At 32.5% G+C, this 25,210-nt stretch overlaps 1 protein-coding gene across 1 annotated transcript in view; it reads left to right on the top strand.

Annotated features, from left to right (window-relative positions):
* Nucleotides 1–1,677: 1,677 nt before the first annotated feature.
* Nucleotides 1,678–25,210, top strand: part of LOC143195645 (uncharacterized) — a 53,003-nt gene continuing 29,470 nt past the window's right edge. The window contains exons 1-3 of the mRNA XM_076402958.1: nt 1,678–1,816; nt 17,965–18,013; nt 19,334–19,510. Coding sequence (XP_076259073.1) covers nt 1,794–1,816; nt 17,965–18,013; nt 19,334–19,510 — 249 coding nt within the window. The 5' untranslated portion in view covers nt 1,678–1,793. The remainder of the gene's footprint in view (nt 1,817–17,964; nt 18,014–19,333; nt 19,511–25,210) is intronic.

Here is a 25,210-nt window from a genome sequence, read left to right as displayed (position 1 = left end):
CGCACTTACCGGCCTCACTGTGTCATTCCATCTAGCATGTGTCAAACCGTCTGTTAAGTGTAAACAAAAATGTTTTTAATTGAGAAAATGTATGAATTTCCACCGAGTAAATCGCATTTGCAGAAATTGTACCCTTTAAGTTCAGTTTGAAGAAAAAGGCTGAAGGATTCGATTACAGTCTTGTGTGATCATTACTGGATGAAAACACCAATGTGGATCGTTATTGACTATAGAAGATGCGTTTGATTTGAGCACTGTAGGATAAATGACCGAAATACGAGCAAAGACTCAACAATATTATTCTTCAGCATGCCAATCCTCAACCACATGTTGCAAAACCGATAGAAATATACTGGGAAACATTTAAAATGGGAAAGACTATCCCACCCGCCGTATTCTCCAGACCTTGTTCCTTCTGATCACTACTTATTCCGATATATGAATCGTAACTATCTGAGCTGTGTTTCACTTCTTATGAAAGTATCAAAAAATGAGTCGATTTTTGGATACCCTCAAAAAATACATCGCTCTTTCGAGATGGTATCCGTAACTTGTCTGAAAGATGGGAAAAAGTAGCTACTATCGATCGAGGTATTATACCCTGGAATTAAATATATTGAACCCATTCTTCAAAATAACGCTTCGAATTACAAAAAAACTAATTTATTGACCTAATACTACAATAATCTCAAGATTAAAAGGACATTGTTAAACCCAGAAGAGAAATTCACATCGATAACAATGCGGAAATGGCCATAAACTCTTATTGCCATTATGGTGGAATTAGTAAGGTATAATGCATTAAGAGCTGCTAAAACTGAATGAAGCTGTTGTTCAGATATCCACTAGTCTCAGTTGAATACATTCTATGACATATTGTTGCAAAAAGATCAGAAACAACAAGAAACAGACGCAAAGTTATCCCTTACATGGCAACGCTCATATATTACAAGAATTATGAAAAATACACTGTTGCCACATAAATGGATATAGCACACTTTAGTTATCACTTATTCAGATTGATTCAGCTCGGCCTTGCTGGTACGAGTTTCGAAATGCTGAAGAAATACGAAAATAGATCGGTCGCTGCCAAACTAACATCGTTCTTTGGACACAGCACCATTTTGCCAGAAAGATGAAAAATATTTGTAGAAAACTATATGTAAGGTACCAATGTTTATCAATAAATGTCTGTAGGCAAGCACCTAATAGCAAAACTATAAATTACTCCATCGTCTTTGTTTCCCTATAGATTTTTCACAGCGTATATTTTTGTTTCATTGAAACTTTTGAGCGACGGTTAGAAAAAATGTACCGTTTTTTTAGTAGAATAAGATGTGGAAGATAAATATACCAATGGCTAATCATCGATGCGATGGAACAACGAGAAGAAGAAAGAATAAAAAAACGGACAGGGAATAGTCGATTTAGAGGCATCCGGCGCAGAGTGGGGTGTCCATATCTAGCCCATTGCAAATTGGCCGAACGTTATATCCATCCGGAGCTTCTCTCCAAGAAGTGCGCCTTCAACTTAGACGGATTTTCGCGCTCGATACCAACGCAAGTCGAGCGTCGCTCCCCATCTCTCCTGCTTCTTAGTCTTCCGCGCTTATAACAAAATCGTAATATCATCGCGCGCCTAGCTGACGCGATTTCTGCCTTTTTTCAACCATTAAATAAATGAAGATGCACAGACGCGTATAAATTCAGTCAGATTTTTGTGTATTGTGATAATATTCCTCTTAAAATTATTACGATACAGTCAGAGTGAATAGTGTCTCATCGATTCAAGAATGGATTTCTTCAGCATTATGAGGTAAGAACAACAATTATATTAATTATTTCATAATTAAATAATGAGATCTTTTCGTCTGTTTTTTTTCAACTTAGTTTAAATTATTTGTTTTTTATATTAATATTAAAAAGACGTTTTTCTTAAATGATGGATTTCTCTAATGTCAGAAATGAATAATGTATCATTTATATATCAATATATATAAACTACAACATTTTCATATTCTAAAACAAAAGGGCGGGCAGTGTAATTAATAAAATAATAACCTAATTCCAATTAATTATTTTGCTAACTTTTTAGTGTGTTGACGTTATGAGGACATTTATTTTAACTTTGGACGAAGTTAGTCATTGATAGAATGCTTGCTTGAATGTATCAATTTTCAAATCCCCTCCCAGATTATTATATTTGAAATAATAAACTTTGATTATATGTCTTGATATTTATGCTGTAATAGCTGGATTATTGACGGAAATTTAATCAATCAAATGCTACATCAATTCAGGAATGGAATTTCAATCAAGAATCATGATGCTCGTGATATTATCTTTTAGGATTTTATTTCTCAATATTTCTCAGACGTTTTACATCAATCAATGTACATCAATATATAAAAAAAATACGGCGTAATGTAAACGTGTATCTTTTGATGCGTTTTGGTTTGTTAATATGTTGGTCATAAAAAACTAAATAGGAAAACGTTCAAATTTAGTCATTCTGGTCAACAAATTCTTCATGTTTCACATTCGTAGCTAACATGGAAGTCTGATCAAAAAAGCTAATGGTCCAGATTCAATTCTTTGGTAATCTTGAGATGTTTTGACTGAGTTTTGCGTCGAAAATAGATTTTCAGTTCATCAAGTGTTTTAATATGTATAGATGAAAGAATGTGTCTTGAGTGACTTTAAGTAATAATCATTTTACATAAAAATAAGGGTTTCAGCAAAGGATAGAAAGTGCAGAAAGACCCAGAAATTTAGACTGAAAGAAACCATCATGGAAAATGGTTATATATCATAATTCGTACGTTTGTAAACTACTGTGATCTAAATTATAAAATAATTACTGTTAGATTATATTTAGAAATACCTTTAGCTTGTATTATTTTTGGATATTGAAACAAACATATAGTTTTATCTTATTGTTTCTTAAGGATATCTTAATCAATATTGTATATACTATTTTATTAACATAGATCAATTTACAGATTGTTATATATTGCATTAAGGCGTTTGAAACAAGCTCATACAAAAGCCCTCGTTATATTATAGAAGCAGATATGCAATTAAATAATCTTTTTGATTATCATTTGTTCTGATTAAGGCCACTTGATCTAGTTGAGCTTTTCCATTTTTCTGAAGATATTCGAAAATTTTTCGGTGCCTGGATATAAACCGTTTTTTTCTGCCTATAATTCAAATCCTGTGTGAAAAAGGACAAAAAATAATGATTAGTGATAATAATTATCAATACATTATCAGTTCTTACCATCACCATTCGAGAGAACTGCTTTCCCGTAGTATTCTAAAAGTACTCAAAGATGCGAGGAAAATATAAATATTAATTTTGTGCTGAATATAGAAACTGTTTTCAACAAAATACAATTTTAAAAAACGTAAGATTACTTGTTGACTCCCTTAATATAAATATGTTCCTATTACACACTCGGCAATCTCTATATAGGCTTAAAAATGGAAACGAGAAACGATTTTTGCGTATACGTTCGAATGGTTGTTGTCCCTGGCCTGTCCCTTTTAGTGTTAGTACTCGAACACAATTAAGAAAAGTACTCAATAAGTACCCTAAGTGTCTTGTCCGGTCGTCTTTTTCAGTATATTTTTTTCTTTGCGCGCATCTTCGGCTACGCAATACTCATAATGTAATTATGGATAATAAGTTTTCACGCAAAGACCAAACAGATTAAGTGGATGTTAGCAAGCATGGCAGAATGCCTTCACCACTCAGACGGTCTACACCATTTTTTTTCCTTCAACACTAAGTAGTTTTAAGAAAATAAATGATACAGACTATTTAACTGCAAACAAATCAGTACAAACAATTTTTTTCTAAAAAATCTCTACATCTTATTTTTATCCGAATCTTCGCCATGATATCGTCGTCATATCGAGGTGAACTGACATATTTCATCTCACCATGAAACTAAACGTAGACCATGAAATTGTTTAGAATTATTTACATAAAATTGGATAACCAAAAGAAGCTGAATTCCATAGTGACCATTTTAGGAAATGTCACTGTTGAAACGAAATAAAATCAAGCTAATTTTTGAGGCGAATTATTACAGACCATGAAAAGATCATATACGATAATAATATATGACAAAAATCGTAGTCCAAGAGGAGGCAGAGGAGGCAGTCCGGAGAGGCTTCATAGTTAGTAGCCAGAGCCCAAGCTGACGTTCAGGAAGTGTTTGGTGGTGTGATCGGAAAAGAATTATTTATCAAATGCTGCTTGAATCTCACAAACCGTTAATTAAACTATCTGCTGTCAGCAGCCAACACGATACACATGACTATAACGCTAATAGTTGACGTGACCTGAAATTGACACATATCGCCAGTGTTGCCATCTGTTCCGTTACATAACTTCTAAGATGAAAATGAAACTCACCCGTAATAATGATAATGTGGACAAAATCGACACTTATTTTGAAAATAAGTTTGAGCTGTAGTTTTGAGCAAATTCCAAACCATATATTGTTGTGAACTAAGAAATAGTAATAATTTGTAAAGCAGAACTACGAAAAATAATATTATGTTTTAATTATAATCACTATACTAACTATTGTAGATAACTATCTATTGTTTGGTATTCAGAAATCTTCATAATTGTAACAGGGTAATTCCTTTATAATTATTGCAGTCCCTTTCATATACCTTTATATATGTCGGAACAATATGTACTATTTTTAACCGACTTCAAAAAAGGAGGAGGTTTTATGTTCGGCCGTATATATTTTTTAATATATGATTTCTTCGCCAATTATGGAACGATTTTCAAAATTCTTTTTTTATTCGAAATGGCGCACTACCGAGGTGGTCCTATTGGAACCAAATCGGGATCTAATGGAAGGAAGGGGGGAAATCGAGGGAGAATCTCAAATTTTAAAGGCACATATAATGTTCTCGCATATATTTTATCTAAAATAATCAGATATTTGTGAATAATGTTATTAATGAACTGATGTGACGAAAAATCGGAAGTAGTTTAGTGTAAAAATCACTCAGTTTACCTTTTAAGCACTAATCATATCATATGACCAGTCGTAGAAACATTGTAGGGAATTGTTGCTGTGGCGTAATGGTTAGAACGTTAAGCTCACACGCTGAGGTCGCGGGTTCGATTCCCATTAGGGGCAGCAAATTTTTTGCTCTAGTTTAATTAGAACATTTGTCAAATCACCTAAACTAGATAGCGGACCACAGGGCCTGAAGCGTTCCTTATTTTCAATCATTGTTTCTTTATTCCTATTTCTCCTGATACGTGCTATATTTTCGTTTGGGCTATCTATTGTAATACTTAATAAAATAGCTGCGTAATTTATTGACTAAATATCTAACACTAAAAAGAGAAAAATAAAATATTTTTAACAAAAAAATTGAACCGACTTCAAAAAATAAATAAGGAACTCATTAAAAAGTAATAAATAATCAAACATAGATTGTTAGCACAAAAAAAAAACGTTTAGAAATAAAATATGTACATAATGATCGGTGTAATAACTAAATAAAAATAAGCAAAAAACTTATAGAACTTATCTACTAAACGTATATATTATATTCTACTATATGCACACAGTTTAGCTTAATACCTACCTAAACCTATTTATTTATTTACAATAGTTTTTCAACTACAAGCAAGTGACCAGTTCGAAGTCGGCGCCGAGTGCCTAAACATACAAAAATAATAATATAATTTGGTGATATATACACAAAATTTAATTATGAACAAAACAAATCTAATTTGTTGCTCAGTACCGAATTCATAGTGATCAGTTGGTAGTAGTTAAAATAATATTGTAAATAGATAAATAGATGTAGGTAAGTATTAAGCTAAATTGTGTGTATATAGTAGAATATAAAATTAGATATGTTAATGATGTTAAATAATATAGGATATAATGTATGTTAAACATTTCCGCCAATACTTTATCTTGACTCTGCGCTATACCTTTCTTGAATTTTTACAGTATACTCTGTGACAGTTCAATTTGAATCTTTTATATATTCTCACTTTCGTCGGATGATTCCTGTGGACATATTGCTTCCTTTCTCCATTATTTATTAGTCTTCAATTATTGTGGGTCCTTTTATGTGTCAATAATTGCTTAATTTTTTTGTCTGTAAGTCTTTAAAACTTTTTAATAAAATTTTAAGTTTTCTTTACTTATAAAATATTTCCCAATTAACCCCGGTAATAAACGGTGGACCACAATGGACTCAAACAAGGAATAAGAACAAAGCATCAAAACAACCATCTATGAACATATCAACTTTCCCCAAAACAAAGAACAAACAAGACGAAGGAATCTAGATCTAGTCGTGGCGAGGGGAAGCCGAAAAAATCCACCATATATTACGCTTATCTCAGTTGGTAATCATTGCGATATGTGCGTTCGCTCATACGCTGATGAAGATGATGAAAGCGGATGCTGCGCAATATTCATCGCCGCGCGTTCTGTTTTTGTTTTTGTTTTTAATATACGCAGACATAATATTATATTGGATGTATGCATAATTTCTAGATGTGCTACTTTGTAAAGGGCTCCACTTGTAATAAATTGTTCATTGATACATCTGTCTCTTATTGGGCAGTTTAGACATACCAGGATGAAGCTTAAAATTATGCCTTTAAAGTCGCAATATCTCTGGTAATGATTACTTGTCAGGTCTGTACATTATTTTACATGTGCTGTGTGCTAAATCCGATCGGGTACACTTGTAACTAACTTCATGTTGAAGCCTCACTCACAGGCTTCACTTTTCAGAATGTATCATTTCGTTGAAGTGTGAACAAATATTTTTTCAGTGCATTGAAAATATCTGAATTTGTATCGGGTAAATCGCACTTACGGGAAGTTCGAATGCTCTTTGAAGCTTATGGCAACCACACTCCGCCAATTTGAACATGTGAATACTGGTTTTGACGTTTTAAAAGTAGTGACTTTGATTCCGAAGACAAAGAGTGTTCTTGACAGCCAAAAAATCGTCGTCTGAGACGAGCATTCTGCGAAAACCGACTGCAATACGAGCAAAGACATAACAATGTTATTCTTCTGCATGACATCGCTCGACTATATGTGGTAAAACTGATGAAAACATACATGAAAACATTAAAATGGAAATTGCTACACCATTCGCCGTATTCTCCAGACCTTGCTCCCTCTGATTACTTATGGAGATACCAAAAATTGGGTCGATTGGGTTGATAGGCTCAAAAGATACATCGTTTTTTCAAAATATATCCGTAAATTGCCTAAAATATGGGGAAAATTTGCGGCTATCGATAAAAATCGAGTATAGATTTTTCACAATAAAGCTTCAAATTTAAGAAAAAATCTTTTGAAACTAATTTATTGGCCTAATAACTATACCAAATCATAACTTTAGAAAGGAAATAGTTCCCTATGAACAATTATAATTGGGAACAATTACAAACATACATTTACAACTGCGCTTCGGCTGGATTAGAACCTGCAATTATCGTAGCAGTAAGAGAACCGTCATGTCACCTTAACAACTGCGGCTTTCAAATTGTTTTAAAATTTTTATGAATAAATTTGCTTTGAAGAGATTAGCCCAAGAAACCTGTCGAATCTCTTTTGTTTCCTTAACATCTCTAAACTAAGAAACAATATATGACTCCAATATCAAATCATTTTCTTTGTGATAGGTTCCGTGTATCCAAATTCTCACTATTTTACCCACTTTTTATATATTTACAAATAGTCCCCCATTCAGACACAAAATTCTTGTTGTAGTCACCAAATAGCGTAATATATATCTTATATAAGAACAATATTAATGCAATATTGTCCTCTTACATGACCGTCGTTACCGACAATCTTAGGAAGATCCGATCAATCTAAGCCTATCTCTTTTCTATGACTTCCCTCTCACACAAGGATCCTGTATTTGTGGAGAAAAGACTAGCTTAACTGGTAAAAAAACTATACAATATCAGAAAGCCCAAATATATACAAATTAAATATTCCTCGTTGACTGTTGACTATTCTTACTCGCCTTTGATTAAAATTCCCGCTCGAACACACGAGTACCTAATAACTGGAGAACCACTACCTATTTGAGCGGGAATATGGGTGTCAAATACATCCGCCTGGAATGTATATCCTATAGCGAAGAAATAAATGTATTAAACATTGGAGACATCCTGAAGAAGCCTTGGAGAACAACCTATCAACAAACAATATAGACAATTTGTTAACATACTTAAGTCCAATAAACCTTTACTCTAATATCTAATCCTAAAAATCGCTTCAATTTTTTTGTTAAAATATTTTTTCTGTTTCAGTTTCTACCATATTTTTAACCCACATTGGTCACGATCATCTCGAAATCAAATCTATTTATTTTTTGTTTATTATACGTTCTGGCCCATCAGCTTCTAAGGGCTTTTAAAGGCATTAACGACCTTATCAAGGCACTCTTATGTATGCTCATTCCAGGATCACATATACTCTTATATTATTATTATGAAAAATATTGTATTTTACTCATTTTACTGTTAAATATTTACTCAATAAATTACTCAGGTATTTTATTCAGTATTACAATGGATAGCCCAAGTAAAACTACAACCTGTATGAGGAAAAATAGGAATAAAAAAACAATGAAGGAACGTTTCAGGCCCTAGACTCCGCTAACTAGTCTAGGTGATTTAACAAATGTTCCAATCAAACTAAAACAAAAATGTTGTTACCCTGTTGGAAATCGAAACCACGACCTCCGAGTGTGAGCTCAACGTTCTAACCATTACATCATAAAAACAGTTGCCTATAATTTTTCTACGACGTCTTAAAGGATATAGTTGGTGCTTAAAAAGCAAACTGACTAACTTTTACACTGATCTACTTCCGATTTTTCGTATATCCATTCAGTAATAGCCTTTCACACCAATATCTGATTAATTTAGATAAAATATACGTGAAAAGATTGTACGTGCCTTTGAAATTTGAGGTTTTCCCTCAATATCCCCACCTTCCCCCCAACAGATCCTAACTTGGTTCCAGTGGGACCACTTCGGAATTGCACTCTTTCGAATAAAGAAAGAATTTTGAAAATCGGTCCATAATTGACGGGGAAATCGCCGAACATATATTAAAAATATATACAGCCGAAAATAGAACCTCCTCCTTCTTGAAGTCCGTTAAAAAGAAAAAATAACATAACATAGCAGAGAACATAACTTGATCTATTTTTTTTTCTTGGTAAATACCTGTTCAGACGAAAAATAACAATAATCACTTTTTGGACCTTATATCCGAATATATTAGTTGGACATCGAATAATTGGCACCGTTCAGATTTAGACGTACGCACCACGTAGTTAATTTCTGAACCCCTGCCGGTGCTATGACGCCCGGTTCAGATTTCAGCGCATGTAGATCAGTAGGTGAACCTGATTCGTTTATTTCCTTTTGTACATTTCGTGTAATCGCTTATTATAAATTATCGACCATAGATTTATTGGTCGCGTAGCACAGTTAGATGTCGATCTGGCTTACGTGGTTACTTTCTCACTTGACATGGCGTGCTCGGATGACTTATATACGTATTTTTGTCGTACCTTTTTCTTATTCTCATCTGTTGAGCGACGCGTTAGGAGAATGGACGCTGTCGGCGAACGACAGCCTCAAGAAGCGTCTACTTTCGTCTCGTTCTTATTGTCGCTGTAAGCCGTCCGATTGATTTAATATCCACCTTTCGTTTCAACTAATCTAATCTACAGTCGTGCAAATTTATAAAAAAATTAGATAACTTTAAAAACTGACGTACCTATTGAGTTACGCATAATTTTGTAATAAGGCGTATAAATATGTTTTGAGGGTTTGATTTGTAGTTTTGCAACGTTATTTAGAGATATCAGTTAAGTTATCAATATATGTCGAAATGTGTAGGAACTTGTTACAATAAAAAGTAGAACACTATTTCTGTCTTCTCAAAGATGTATCAGTCCTATACATCAATTTACCAATCATTAAATGATTTACAACAGATGTTTTAATGCATGGACTGAAAAGTCCCTGCAAAAGTGTAACAAATAAAACGCATTTTTTCTTGAAAATTGGCTTTATTTATTTCTATCAAGAACGGTTGCCACACAATCATGTAGTGCCGCTCTAACATTTCAATACCAATTTTATAAAACGATTTCTCTTTTGCCTCAAAATAGACCTCACTTTCAGCGATAACCACTTCATTCGAGCGACATTTCTTACCGGTGAGCAATTTTTTGAGATCTGCGAACAGCCAGTAGTCGCTGGGAGCCAAATCTGGCGAATACAGTGGATGTTGGAGCAATTCGGAGTTCGATTTATGTAGTTTTGGTATTGTTTTGATTGACAGGTGACACGGAGCGTTATCTTGATGAAACAAAATTGCTTTCTTTGCCATATGCGGTAGTTTCTTTGCCGTTTCGACCGTCAAACGCTGCAATAACCTTACATAATATTTACTGTTAATGGTATATCTCTTTTGAAGATAGTCGTATAACCTTACACCACGCAGCCTTTTTACACCTTTCCAGCCGATTTTTGTGCTTTCGGGCGCTTTGCACGAGATTCACCAGTTGCTGTCCACTCAGATGACAGAAATTATGGATTTATGTTTCAATAATGGACCAAACATTTCGACGCAAAAACTCCAGTTTGTTATGTCTAAACATGACCAAACAATGACCGGCAAATTTATAAACCTAATATTTAGTTCTAAAGCTTTTATTGACAAATAATTTAAATTAAAATAAAAAATTAAAGAAAATAAATGAATATATATATATAGGTACAGAATGGTAAAGAATTAAAATTGTGTACAGTTTAACATTTGGATGTGTTAGATAAGATACGGAATTTCTGATGAGAATCTATGGTTATCGAGATTAATACGAGATTGATTACTTGATCGAGATTGGTGTTAACAGAGACTTTGCTTTTATATGATTGATTGATTATTATGTATAAATGCTTAGAACCAAGGCTTTGCTTTTATAAAATTGATATGCGCATTTTCACATTGTCTTCCTCATCCATTGTATTCTCCAGATCTGACCCCCAACGAGCTCAAAAGAATGCTCGTTGGGAAGAAATGTTTGTCGAATGAAGAGGTGATCGCCAAAACTGAGGCCTATTTTGAAGCAAAGTACAAATCGTAATACAAAAATGGTATCGAAAAGTTGGAGGTTCGCTATAATCAGTGTACCACCCTGGTAGGGAATTATGTTGAATAAAAAAACTAATTTTGCCATAAAAATGTGTTTATGGCAGGCCGGGGACTTTTCAATTGATCTGTTGTATAGTGTTTTCCTCCAACTATACTCTTATAAAATTAGTAATTCCATACCATATATTTAACCATATATTTTAAAAAAATTAATAACAAGTCGATACCGAGAAATCCATCGATCTAATTGCAAAATAACCCGATATTTAGAGCCTTTTACTGTTTTCGGCACTCGGAGTCCACGACGAAACCGTTCTTTACGTCTAGGTCTTTCGGGCCACGCGAAAAAAGCTCGAACTTAACGAGAACTTAATGAGGATCCGTCATGGAAAAGCCACCGGAACAGTTACGTGTGGGATCGGTAATTCTAGTCCGAAAATAATTTGTGACGGGCGGCCGTTTTGTGTACGACATGGCGAGGTGCAAGAAATGTACCGTCGGTATCCACCATTACGAATAAAAATTGCCGTAACTGTATTAGTTACATCACGGCTGACGATCTCAACTATAGTATATCGTTCATACCAGGTTGATATCAAAATAAGTAAGATATATTAGCTATAAGTTAGTTTTAAACATATTTTAGAGATTAAGATTTAAATTATTTTATATTCAAGATTTATAATGAAAAATCGATACAATATATTTTATTAATCGACTTCAAAAAAGGAGGAGGTTTTATGTTCGGCCGTGTATATTTTTCAATGTATGTTAGCCTGTTTTTCCGTCAAATATGGACCGATTTTCAAAATTCTCTTTTCATATGAAGGAGTGCAATTCGGAGGTAGTCCCATTGGAACCAAGTTATGATCAAATGAGGGGAAAGGGGAGAAATTGAGGGAAAACCTCAAATTTCAAAGGTAAACGTACAAAGTTTTCGCATATTTTTTTATCTAATATAATCAGATATTTGTATATAATGTTATTGCTAAACTGATGTGACCAAAAATCGGGAGTAGTTCAATGTAAAAGCCATTCAGCTTGCTTTTTAGGTACTAACCAAATCATATGAGAAGTCGTAGAGACATGAAAGGCAACTATTTCTATAGGGTAATGTTAGAACGTTAAGTTTACACGCGGAGGTCGCGGGTTCGATTCCCAACAGAGCAGCAACTTTCTCTTTTCTAACTTGGTTGCAACATTTGTCAAATCACCTAGATTAGATAGCGGGCCTGAAGCATTCCTTATTTTCAATTATTGTTTCTTTATTCCTATTTTTCCTCATACGGACTGCATTTTACTTGGGCTATCCATTGTAGTACTTAATAAAATAACTGAGTAATTTATTGAGTAAATATATAACACTAAAGAAAAATAAAATGTTTAAACAAAAAAATTGAACTGACTTAAAAAAATAAATAAGGAACTCACTAAAATGTAAAAAATAATCAAATGTGTTTGGACACTTCCGACTTCAAACTGATTTTTATTTAGTTATTACAACGATTATTACGTACATTTATTTTATAACCTATTTTAAGATGGTTTTCTAGTCTAGAAAAAATCGGATTTTGTTCAAATTTTCAAAGGACAACGAAACTTTAAGTGCGTTTTTCTTGAGCTACTTCTTTTGAGATGATTAACATGCTATCTCAAGTTATAATTCAATAAAGTCGGTGTGTATCGAACTATGAAATCTCAAATAATTTTTCAAAAATAGTAGAAATACAAATTTTCTATAAACATTTGATCAGTATAACTTGAGATATCATGTTAAAGTTGCGTTTTTAGTTGCCGCGTCAGTAAAACAGCTTCTTGAAGGATGAAGCTTTCAACGAAAAATATTATCTTTTAACATTGACATTAAAATCACAACTTTTCAAGAATTGAAACCTAAACCGGCAATTGGGATATGATGATCAGCATCACCATACATTTCTAAAATTGTTTGATGCCCTTCGGTAGCATATGTCTGCAAATCAATTAACAAAAGTAATGAATAGCGAAAATATAATATGTAGTATTCCCCTATTAGCTTCTGAAAACTGTTATTCTATGTAGAATAATCATTCATCGAATTTAACAGGTTATGTTGTTTAATGATTATAATATATATTATTTATAATTATATTTTCACCAATAAATATCGCTGAACAAAATCTACGCAAGCACGATATAAATAAAACAACATTTTTTGCCTATAATGGCATCTGAATCCTCTAATATCTTAAGTAAGAAAATAATTACAAAATACATTTTACGACTATTAAATTATATGGAAAATTATATTAAAAAAACTCCCATAAAATAATGAGAATTAAATGAATATCGAAAAAATATATAAATAACGTTTTAATCGTCTCGTCAACATTCCGTCGGTGCAAATTATTCTGATTATTATTATCATTAAGACAATATCCTCATTATAAAACGGCAGTATTTTAATTATAGTCCGTACGGATACTACGTTATTCTAATGTTGTTGCACTTTCATTCTCAGCCCATACGATTTTAACGCAATTAAAATTTAAATAAACGAAAGCGAATAGTTAACGAATCAGTTATTGTTTCTGACCTTTTGAGACTTACGACATCGAAAATGTTTGTTATAATTTATTATTTGTTCGTATTTCTTATTTTAGGTGTTGCAAATAATTCGTAGCGCTTTTTAATAAGAAAAAATAATGTGTTGAGCCTATAAATTAATTTAAAATAACTTTTATTGCATTTTCCGACGATTTTTTCGAACCGCTACTTTTTCCCATCTTTCAGGCTATTTACAGATTGCATATAGAAAAAATGATGTATCTTTTGAGGTTATCCACGTATCGGCGCATTTTATTGGTATCGCTGCTCAGACAGGTCATGACTCATATGTCGGAACAATTAGTAATCAGAAGGAGCAAGGTCTGGAGAATATGGCGTATGGGATAGCAGTTTCCATTTTAATGTTTCCAAGTATATTTTACCGGTTTTTCTACATGTAGTCGAGAGTTGTCATGCTGAAGAATATCATTGTTATATCTGTACTCGTATTGCGGTCGTTTTTTTGCACAGCGCTGGGCTCAAACGAATCAACTGTAGTTGATAGTTATCTCCACTGACGATTTTAGCGAGTAATGCCTTCAAATCCCCATCTTCAATTGTTTTTGGCTGTTCAGAACACTCTTTGTCTACGGTGTCAAAATATTCACTTTGAAAACGTCAAAACCAGCATACACATGTTGCAGTCAATGGAGCGTTCAATGATATTCAGCCACCTTTTTCTTAAAATTGAAGTAAAAAGTAAAACTTCCCTCAAATGTTATTTACTCGTTACATATTCAGACATTTTCAACGCACTGATTTTTTTTTTGTTCACACACAACGAAATCGTATCTATTGTCTATCACTGAGGCTTCAACATGAAGTTGGTTGCAAATCTACCCAATGCTGTACATGTCTGATGTAAATCCTTTAAATTTATGAGCCTGATATTTAAATTATAATTTTAAAAAGATACTTAAAATATTGTCCATAACCTGCTACCTTTTTACTACTTTTACCTATTCCAATATACATAGATTCAATTTACAATTCATAGTGATAATAGAAACCCTTGATTTTATGATTACTTCATACAAATCATGTCCTCATTATCGTTACAGCCGCATGTTAAAAACCAAAAAAAAATCAATATTATTGTGTTTCATTTCGCAACATAGTCAATTTATTTATATTTTTATTATTGCCCGGCATTTAGACGTTTGCATCAATAGCAATGTTTCTTAAAGTGTTCCACTAAACATTTGAACTGTCACAAATATATTTCTATTTTTTACAATCCATTAGCTTAGCCGTGAAATAAATATTTGCATTATTTTGTTATTAATAACAAAAATGTTATTAAATATAATTTATTTTAACATTATAGCACATCTAAAAACTACAGTTAATTATACAGCCACAATAGTTTATAGGTTAGAGTTATAACCTCTTATCACTATAGCATTCAAGAATTTTGCATACGTCTGACAACCGGAGGACTTTGACAGGCTCATTTGTTTATGTGTTCGAACTAATCAAACAGCAGTCTCTTTTTAACTAGAATAAAATGAGACGGAAATATTGTATTATTCTAAAATGAGTTTACAAATTACGACAGGAAATACATTAATGTGAATTATTGGGGTGAATAATAGATTAATATGATCAATAACAACCCGATTTCTTCAAGTGTAGTATTTTTCGTCCTCTATATCAAAAACTTCGTTGTAAGCATCAAATTCATACTTTACATGTGCTAAATGCCAATTTTGAAATTAAATGAAATATTTCGAACGAAAATTAATGATCTTCAACTATGGATTTCTTCATATTAAAAATAACACAAAAGACACTTATCCGATCAAAAATGAAATATCATTATTATATGATCATATATTGCCGCTAAATATTTCACAGCATAATTTATTGTTGGTGTCTTCTTTTATCGAAAACTTAGTTATACACCCATATATACGAGTTAATAACTTATTAATGTATTTAATTTTTGTCATTTAAATGTTCATAGATAAACATTTGTGAACTTACAAATTGGAACTAAATCGCCAAATAACAAGTTTGAATTATTATAACAGTTACACATTTACCAGAAAAAATACAAGTAGACCTCGACAAAATATACTTAACGAGTCTAATTTAACCGAGTAACAGTGTTTTTTTTACTTTTCCCGAACATTCCTAACGACGCCAAAGTGTAACTTCTTGTCTCAACGACAAATTAGACGATGTTATATATATTTTTTTACTATAGACATAATTCGATGTACCAGTCGGTGTCGCTTGGTGTGAAATACGTCTAACGGAGCAGTTCTGGCACTTTAACACGGAAGGTAACACCCGCAGATGAAGAGAAAAAAGATGCTTCTGACGCGTTGGTGAGAAAATTAAATGATGATTAACAATAGTAGAGAAAAACGGGTTATAAGGCATTGAATTTGAATTGTTTGAATAAAAACAACGTTCAAAGATAAACCAACAATGAACACATTTTTTTTTCAACATTATTATTTTATGGAACTTAATGTAAAATATCTGATGAAGATTAAGGCGTTCTTTTATGATTCAATATCCACCATAAGTAGATTTATTATAAGAGAGATATTTATCAATGAGTATATATATATATATATATATATATATATATATATATATATATATATATATATATATATATCCTCACAATTATTCCATACGATCATTTTAGTAGACACTTTTCATATTAAAATACTATCTATTCTTTCTAATATTACAATGGATGATCCAATGGACAAAATAATATTAAAATTATTTAGCTTTTAAAACAGCTGCAATTCTTCGCAGGTTAGTGTCTTCCAACGAAATGGTGTCCTATACATGGGCTAAAATATCCGCCAATTGTTTCAATGATGTTGAAAACGGAAACCTACTGCTCATTCTCTGTTCTAAAACTTCCAATAACTGTTCAATTATCTTAAGGTTTGGGTTTGAACCTTTTTGGATATCGGTATGGGTATTATCATCTTCAAATATGGTGAAATGTTAAACATCTGAGAGATCACACATTTCACCCATCGCTTGTTTTAACTGGTGCAGAACAAAGCGTGTCATACACTTAGAAAATTATGTAACGTTGTATAGTCCTAAAACACTATGAACTAATTCCAATATTTATAGAATCCTCAGTGAACTGATTTCAGTAAATATATCAGGTCCTTTGTTCATCAGCTTATAATATCTTGTTTACATTATTGAGATAACCTATATTCGAATAGCAGCAATAACACGCATTGTTTTTAGTATGAATAGAGAAAGTAATCGATATTTTTTCATATCTTCAAAACTTAACCCTTTATTGATGGTCCTTTATCAAAGTAAAAAAAGTCAAACACAATTTTCTTGGCAAATTAAGACTGAAAAGACGGGACATACCGGAGTATTTTTAAAATATTAAAAATTCAAATCTTGTTAGAGATTTATTTTAATACGATAGAAGAATATACAAAAGAGAGAAAGAGAGAGTTTCGATTTTAGATGCGTCACTAAAACAGCTATAACTCCGAAAATAATTAAATAAAAATAAATAAAATTTTGAAAAATCCTCGAAAAAAGAGCATACTCTTAATGGACTAAGCTTTGAAAATAAAAAACGATTTGTTCGAATTTCTAGATTAGAATACCCCTTAAAATAAAAAAAGGGAAGAGAGAGAACTAAACTAAAATTATAAAACTATCAAAGAATATCAACCATACAGGAAAAATAGTAAATAATATCAATCATTTCTTCTAAAAGGAACGTTCCATCAAGAATACCTTCGCTGGTATTTAAAACAAAAATAAAATAACGACAAAAACAAACGACCCTGAGCCTGACCACGACCTTCTCGCCGGCCCCATCCGCCATTTTTCCGAATTCACATCATACCATGACTGCCGAACCACCTCTGAAACTACCGTTACCCGGCAAATTATGATAATTTGGCAGCTGGAAATCACCGTTTGGACCGATTACTTAGCGCGGAACGCCTTCAGTCTTCGGGGGAGTGCTCCAGCGGCACGATAATGCGCCCAGGCCGCTTTACTGGGAGGGGTCGGTCCGCCGAACAGTCCCGATTTGGCCTCCGGTGACGGATTTTTTGGCACCATTGGCAACGCGTTGATTGAACGTTACGTTATTTCCTTGTACGACTAGTAAACAGGGTTTGATTGGTTTTTTCTCTTTTTGTTACAGATGTCGCTGTCTTCTCGTCATCGTCATTGTTTTAAATGCAAGCCTAAATGTAAGTATATAAAAAAATTACAAAATATTGAAAGTCCTATCGTAAATAGTATATTAGAAAATAATGGTGTTTGTTGAATTTATGGCACAGACATACACATTTTGAACATTGGATCTTCACTCAGTTTAAAATGTCTAACAAAAATGACACAAATAAGAGTATGATTTAAGCTAGAAATTGGTAGTATAATGCTGTCTTGACATAAATAAAAAACAGACACCCTTACAACAAATACCTATGTATTCTACAGCTAAAGTGGTTTTAAATTCCAACTATAGCGAGAGTCTATATTTATCACGAAACAGTGAGAATCTGTAACCAGTGAAAGAATAAAAATATGCATAAAAATTAGTGAAAAATTATTGAATTTAGTTAAAACATGCAAATAACTACAAGTAGAGCGTTAAAATAATTGGATAAATAACTAAAAAAATAATAAAAGAATTAAAATGACTTTGATTGCTGTTTGCTCTAAACATAATAAAACATTGACCCCATGTAATGGTAACACATTCAGGCTAATATGATTATTCAACATCTATTTGGTATATTTGCGAGTCTCTAATCTCAATGAGACGAAAATTCAAAGAGACATTAAAAAGAATGCCTGAAAATTATGCTTAATAAAGTTACAATAAATATAGCTAGTTGGAAGCTATTAAATGGAAATTCACAGTATAATGAATTATGTTTATATTTGAGCCGCACTTGGGCCTTTGGATGTTTGATGAACATATTTTTCCTAGACATAACACAACACACTTTGCATTGTATCTGATGTCTTTTAAACAATAAAATAATTTTGTGTACAAGAAAGCATTTCTAATTAACTGGGGATTCTAGAAATGGACACCACCTTATAAAACAGGGTTAGAAAAGTGAAATACTTCATGAAAATTCTAACTAACATCAGCCATTGCACCGACAAGCTGTATTTCAGTACATGAGAATCAGTAACCAGTGAAAAAATTTAAATGTGCATTAAAAATAGTCAAAAATTATTGAATTCAGTAAAATATACAAATAACTACAAAAAGAACGTAAAAATAATTGTCTAGATGACTAAAAAATAATAAAAGGATTAAAATTACTTTGATTTTCATGAAGCCTGAAGACAATACCTGAAAATTGTACTTAGTAAAATTACAATAAATATACCTAGCTGGAAGCTATAAATGGTGGCAATTCACAGTAGAATGAACTATGTTTATTTTTGAGAAAAACTTAGACTTTTGGACTAAAACAATAAAAAATATCTTGTGTAAAATTTAGCATTTCTGATTACCAAAATGGTTTCCTGATAATTTTCTTTAATTCTAGAAAGTACAATGCGAGTCTACGTCACAGAAAACGTCGATTGAATATACCGTGAGCAGCACCTCTGGCATCGAAACCAAAGCAGAGAATATCACGTACCATATTGACAATGATACAATATTGGACGAAAATAATAGAACCAGGGAAGCCCTAAACCAAGATGCTAGCGAAACTGATTCGGTAAGTTGAACAATAATTATATATGATTTAAGTCTTGATTCTTTCTTCCCCTGTCCTGAAACAATTACCACGATAAAGTGTCTTTAATAATGAAAATGTAATTACTTTCTTATGAAAAATCAAATATTAAAATAGTATCGATTTTTTAGGTCTAATATTGAATGATGAACTTATTGAACAACCTATATTATAAATATAATTAAATTGATATAAATACAATTACAAAAAACCTCACATTCAACGCCATATATCACCATTTAACGCGAATAATAAAATGTGAATAAATAATTTAAAAACAAACACAAAAGGGGCTTTTTCAATGATAATCAGAAATTAACAATAACCATAAGTTTATGAAAGGTATAACAATGAAATTATTAAAAACCTACCGCCTTGGCCATTTAGGAGGATGAAACTGACGGGAAAACATTAATCATGTTCGATTAGGAACTAAATATTATCCACAGGGTTATATCTGAACCCTGAACAGGGTTATGGAATAATTATGAAGATACCAATTAATTTCAGATCGCATGATAAAAATAATAACGAAATGGTGTTCGAAAACAATTAAGGAATTAGCATAGGTTATTATCTTAATTATATGCAGGACGTGTTGGTTATCGAGTGAGATATAAGAGATCATGGATATATGTATATTTTTTAAGAATCTACTGAATTATTCTGTATTGGAATCTCTTTTGATAGTCCTTTAAAACAAATTTTTACAATAAAAATATAACTAAACTACTTAAGCTAAAGTTAATAATATACTTAAACAATTTCGTGTGGTTTGGTTCGCTTCAATCCTCCGATTTCCTGCGCGTTTTCCAAAAACTGAATTGCTTCCAATTTATTGTGATTTAACAATCTTATTTCATCTTTTAAGGTGAAATCTGAGATCACTTCGTATATCCATTTGATTTCGAGCTCACCGTGCACCTCTTCGTTGGTTAGGTAGTGATAAATATTGGTAATTAATCGTAGAACTTTGTTGTGGTTGCGTTGGATTACTAGTTGGTTGGATATTTTATTTTGTTGTTGATTTGACTTTATGATTGACGGATAACCAATTGATCATTGATTTTAGGTCAAGGTGAGAATATCTTCTGACCAACCATTACAGTTGCTTGAATCTATTTAGCTGACTCTGCTTGAGGAATCGGACATTCATCAAGTGATATAATTAGGTTTTTGGCATTTCGCCGCAACGCAATATTAAAATGAGAAGATTTGAAGCTATTTTCCAGTTTTTAGTCCATTTGTAGATCTTATTGGCGGCTACTTGTATTTTTTCTATAGCCTAGACAGAAATGCATTTTTTGTCATGATAACTGTGTCGTCGGCAAATGTTCCAAGTACTGTTTTCATTTGTTGTTGGGATATCGGCAGTATAGAGCAGATACAGGAACGACTCCAAGACACAACCCTTTATAACTCCAGTCCAAATAGGATTAAGTGTTGAGAAAGTCCCTTCGTACAAGACTCCAAAGTTTCTTTCGAAAATATACGATTCCAGAAGTCGACAGTAATTCCGCGCTAGTAATTTGCACATTTTGTAGATTAATCCCAAATGCCATACCCCGCAGGGCAATATTTCTTTTGGTGCGCTTGGTCGATTTTCGAGTGATGATTTCGAAATCCAAACTGGAAATCTGGTATTTCTACAAATAGTTTTATACGTTTTAATAGCGAAATAGGTCCGTAAGAACCAACATACTCTGTCGGTTTATTAGGTGTTAAAGATTAGTTAAAATTTTATTGAAAACTTTAACTTTTTAAATTCATAATTAACTGGTCGTTAGCAGTCAGTTCACCCAGTTGTGATTGCGACATGCTTTTTAATGCAAGCGCACTTCCATGTTAAAGTTCCATTAAATGTTGAATATTTACAGTAATAGTTTCTGAAGCTCTAACTCTTGAATCAATGAATAAAAACAGTGATATCTCATGTCCGAAAAAAAGCTGATCTAAATAGGGAAATAAGAAAAACAAACCCCAAAAAAGCCTACGATTCGTACTTATTGCAGTCAAGCATTGTGGAAGTTACGCTATTATTTGGGCTGCAATATCATGGTAACCTGCTGTTCCTTTCATTCACAACATTACTGCGAGTGAATATCTCGACATCCTCAATGAGAAAGTTCTTACTACGACTAGCATATTACTGCTAGACATTTGCACATTCCTAGATAATAATGCGCCCACATGCAAAAAGGTTCAGACTTACTTTGAGAATCATCACAATATCATCAAGAATCTTCCATGGTCAACCAGCCCAGTTATAAGGAGTTTTAGACTAGATTATGAGGAGTAACTTTTAATATTCAACATGAATAAAGCAATTGGTGGATGTTTTGGTACAATAATCGGACAGCATTCCACTGGAAACTATTTGGACAATCTACGAATCTCTTTCACGAAGAACTTCCGCTGTTTTAAAAGGAAATGTTGGCTCAACATCTTAATAATAAGTAAATAATGTATATATGTCAGGTGTTCAGTTTATATCAATCATCAACAACTCCCTCAATCAGAGGATACTGAATATCTTCGTATATAACTAGGATTTAAACTCTATCAAATGTATTGGCGTGTCGGACGCAAATCCATAACTTCATTAGATAACGAGATATTACTGAAAAAAACTTTACCCAAACATATCAGGTCATATGGAATCCAAGAATGGAGATCAGCTAGCAAGTCTAATATATCCATCATACAACGGTTCCAAAATAAAGTTTTGCGAGCTATTCTCGATGCTCCGTACTATGTTTCAAATTAAATGATACAACACGATATTCCTCTAAAACCAACAACGAGTGTAATACAACGAGTTTGTGTGAAGTAACCAAGTATCAGTGCATCTCAATGTACTCATTAATCAGTTAAATATGCGATGTGCTAATGAAGAGCACAGACTAAAACATCCAACACCATCCGATCTAAATATTGGACATATACAGACTTTAATTAAAATAGTGTTTTATACAGGAAACCACATAATATAAAAATAACAAATACTTATTGCTTTCAGAGTAGATTTTGGAACCACTATGAGTAATAAAAAATATCAGGTAATCATAATATTTTGTCCATCCCCTATATATAAAAATGTGTTTCCAATACATTCGATTATATTTTACTAACACAATTTACCGTATCCTTTTTATCAAAACTCATCGATCAATTTATATATCCATATATTAACAAGACCTAACTGTATTTTGAGCTCTCCATTTGGTTTTTGATACGATATAAGTACCATTTACTTACTGATCCTATTTATGATGACAACAAAAACAGCAAGTATGTCCAGCAAAATCGCATTAATATGAAATAATTAATGAAATCACTGTGTTTTATCATAATAACATCGATAATATTAACCCAAAAACCTAATTTTAAATGTTATTCGTCCTTTTTGCGATGCAGCGAGGAAACGTTAATGATAATGTTTATTATGATGAAATAAATAGTGTTACGTGTAAATATTCTTACGTCTAACCATTCTAATTTATTTAAAGAATGTGTTAGTTCCTTTAAACATTTAATTCAGTTGATATATATATTTTAAAATGCGATAGCAGAAAGCTGTTATATTTTAAAAATTGATGTTTTGTATATTTTTAGAATAAATTTGTCATACCGTCATAACAGGTCAATTGAAAAGTCCCCGGCCTGATACATAGACGCCGCTACTAAAATTAAATCCATATGTTTTTTAACCCTTAAAAGATGCGTGTATAAATTTGACAGCTGTGGGATCATTAGTTTGTGAATTATGGCATTTTGAGTGAAGCAACTTTTATTATTGTGAAAAAATGGATAAATAGGAATTTCGCGTGTTGATAAAATATTGCTTTTTGAAGGGAAAAAACATAGTTGAAGCAAAAATTTGTCTTGATGGCGAGTTTCCGGACATTGTCCCAGGAAAATCAACAAAGATTGGTATGCTAAGTTTAGACGTGGTGAAATGAGCAGCGAACGCCGTGGGCGCCCAAAAAAGGTTGTTACCGAAGAAAACATTAAAAAAATACACAAAATGATTTTCAATAACCGTAAATTGAAGTTAAATGAAATAGCAGACCCTCTAAAGATATTAACTGAACGTGTACATCATATCATTCACGAATATTTGGGTATGAGAAAGCTCTGTACAAAGCGGGTGCCGCACAAGCTCACTTTTGTGTTTGAAGACGATCAAACGTAATAAACCCGAGTTTTTGCATCGATATGTGACAATGGTTGAAACATGGCTCCATCATTTCACTCCGAAGTCCAATCAACAGTCTTCCAAGTGGACTGCACACGATGAACAAAGCTGAACTTATTAAATTCGATTTTTTTATTTTATCACATCTTAAGGTTTTCAAATATCAAAATACAAATAATTTAGAGTCGGCTTGGTTGGCGCAATGGTAAAGGCAACCGGACGGTCCATCTACTGTTGCGATAGTCGGGTTCAGAACCTGCTGGGGCATGATTTTTCTAGACAAGAGTGCAAAATCCGACCATTTTCCTGGTCCGTCACCTTTAGTAACTAGTTTGGTCCTAGTAACCAGGCAGGGTAAGACCGGATGTCTTCAGGGATGATTTCTAAGTTGGTCACTTGCTAGTCAATAGGCTTAATGTTTGTAAAGTTAATAGTTGATAAAAGGAAACTTATATATACATTACTTATATATATATACATATATATATATATATATATATATATATATATATATATATATATATATATATATAAAATAAAGGCTAGAAGACGAACTCAACAATCCTTAAACATCTCATAATACATAGATTGATAGATTGATTTGAATAACGCCTTTTGGAAAATATAGAGTCAAGCTTGTAGAAATGGTTCCTTTTTTGAAAAGACAAACAATAAGAATAGAGCTAATACTTTTTCAAAACTAGTAAAAATTTACTGAAAAAGTTAAGGAAACATAGATTTTTTTTTCATTGGGCAATGTGACTGAATCAAGTAAATGGTCAACTCAACCGAAAAATGTTTTATTTTACTTTATTGTACTGTTGCCTAACGTTAAAATTAAACCATAAATCCGCATATTTCCGATCACAGGAATGAAAAAAATAAATAAATTAATAATAATAAAATCGACACGGTCGACCGGGCGCTGTCTCTCAATCCCAATAACATCAATTCTCCGATAGCCTAGTTCCGATAGATATTTGACTTTCATATCGAGAAAAACAAAAACCAAAACGGTTTTACTTGTAGATATCCAGCGGTTTTTTACCGTTCCTTCTTGGCGTTTAATTAGTAATTAGTAATGTCGCCTTGCAACGTTTCCTTTTTCGAATTACTGTAATCAACATATTTGATTCCAATGGTTGATAAGCGGAATCCGCTACGGTGCGCAACAATGAAAACGTATCTTGCTCAAAAATAGATTTGTTTTTCATCAAAAAATTTTTTTTCCGACTAACCTACTATTTGTCTTTATGATAACTTTAATCTAGGTATATAACTAGGAGGACCCATCGGCCCTAACTCAGTCTCTGGTGAAATAATGGTTATACATGTCACTGCTGTATTTTTTATTACTAGCGACCTGCCCCGGCTTCGCACGGGTGCAATGCTGATACTAAATTAAATACACTACAGAAAAAATATGAACGTTGTATATAAAAACATAGCGGCCCGCTCCGACTTTGCACGGGCATAAAATATAT

This window comes from Rhynchophorus ferrugineus, unplaced genomic scaffold (genome assembly GCF_030347505.1).
Source record: "Rhynchophorus ferrugineus isolate W39M unplaced genomic scaffold, kcgeb_rfMv2 rfM4, whole genome shotgun sequence".
Lineage (NCBI taxonomy): Eukaryota > Metazoa > Arthropoda > Insecta > Coleoptera > Curculionidae > Rhynchophorus > Rhynchophorus ferrugineus.
The sequence above is the reverse complement of the archived record's forward strand: the minus strand, read 5'-3'. Positions and strand labels throughout refer to the sequence as shown.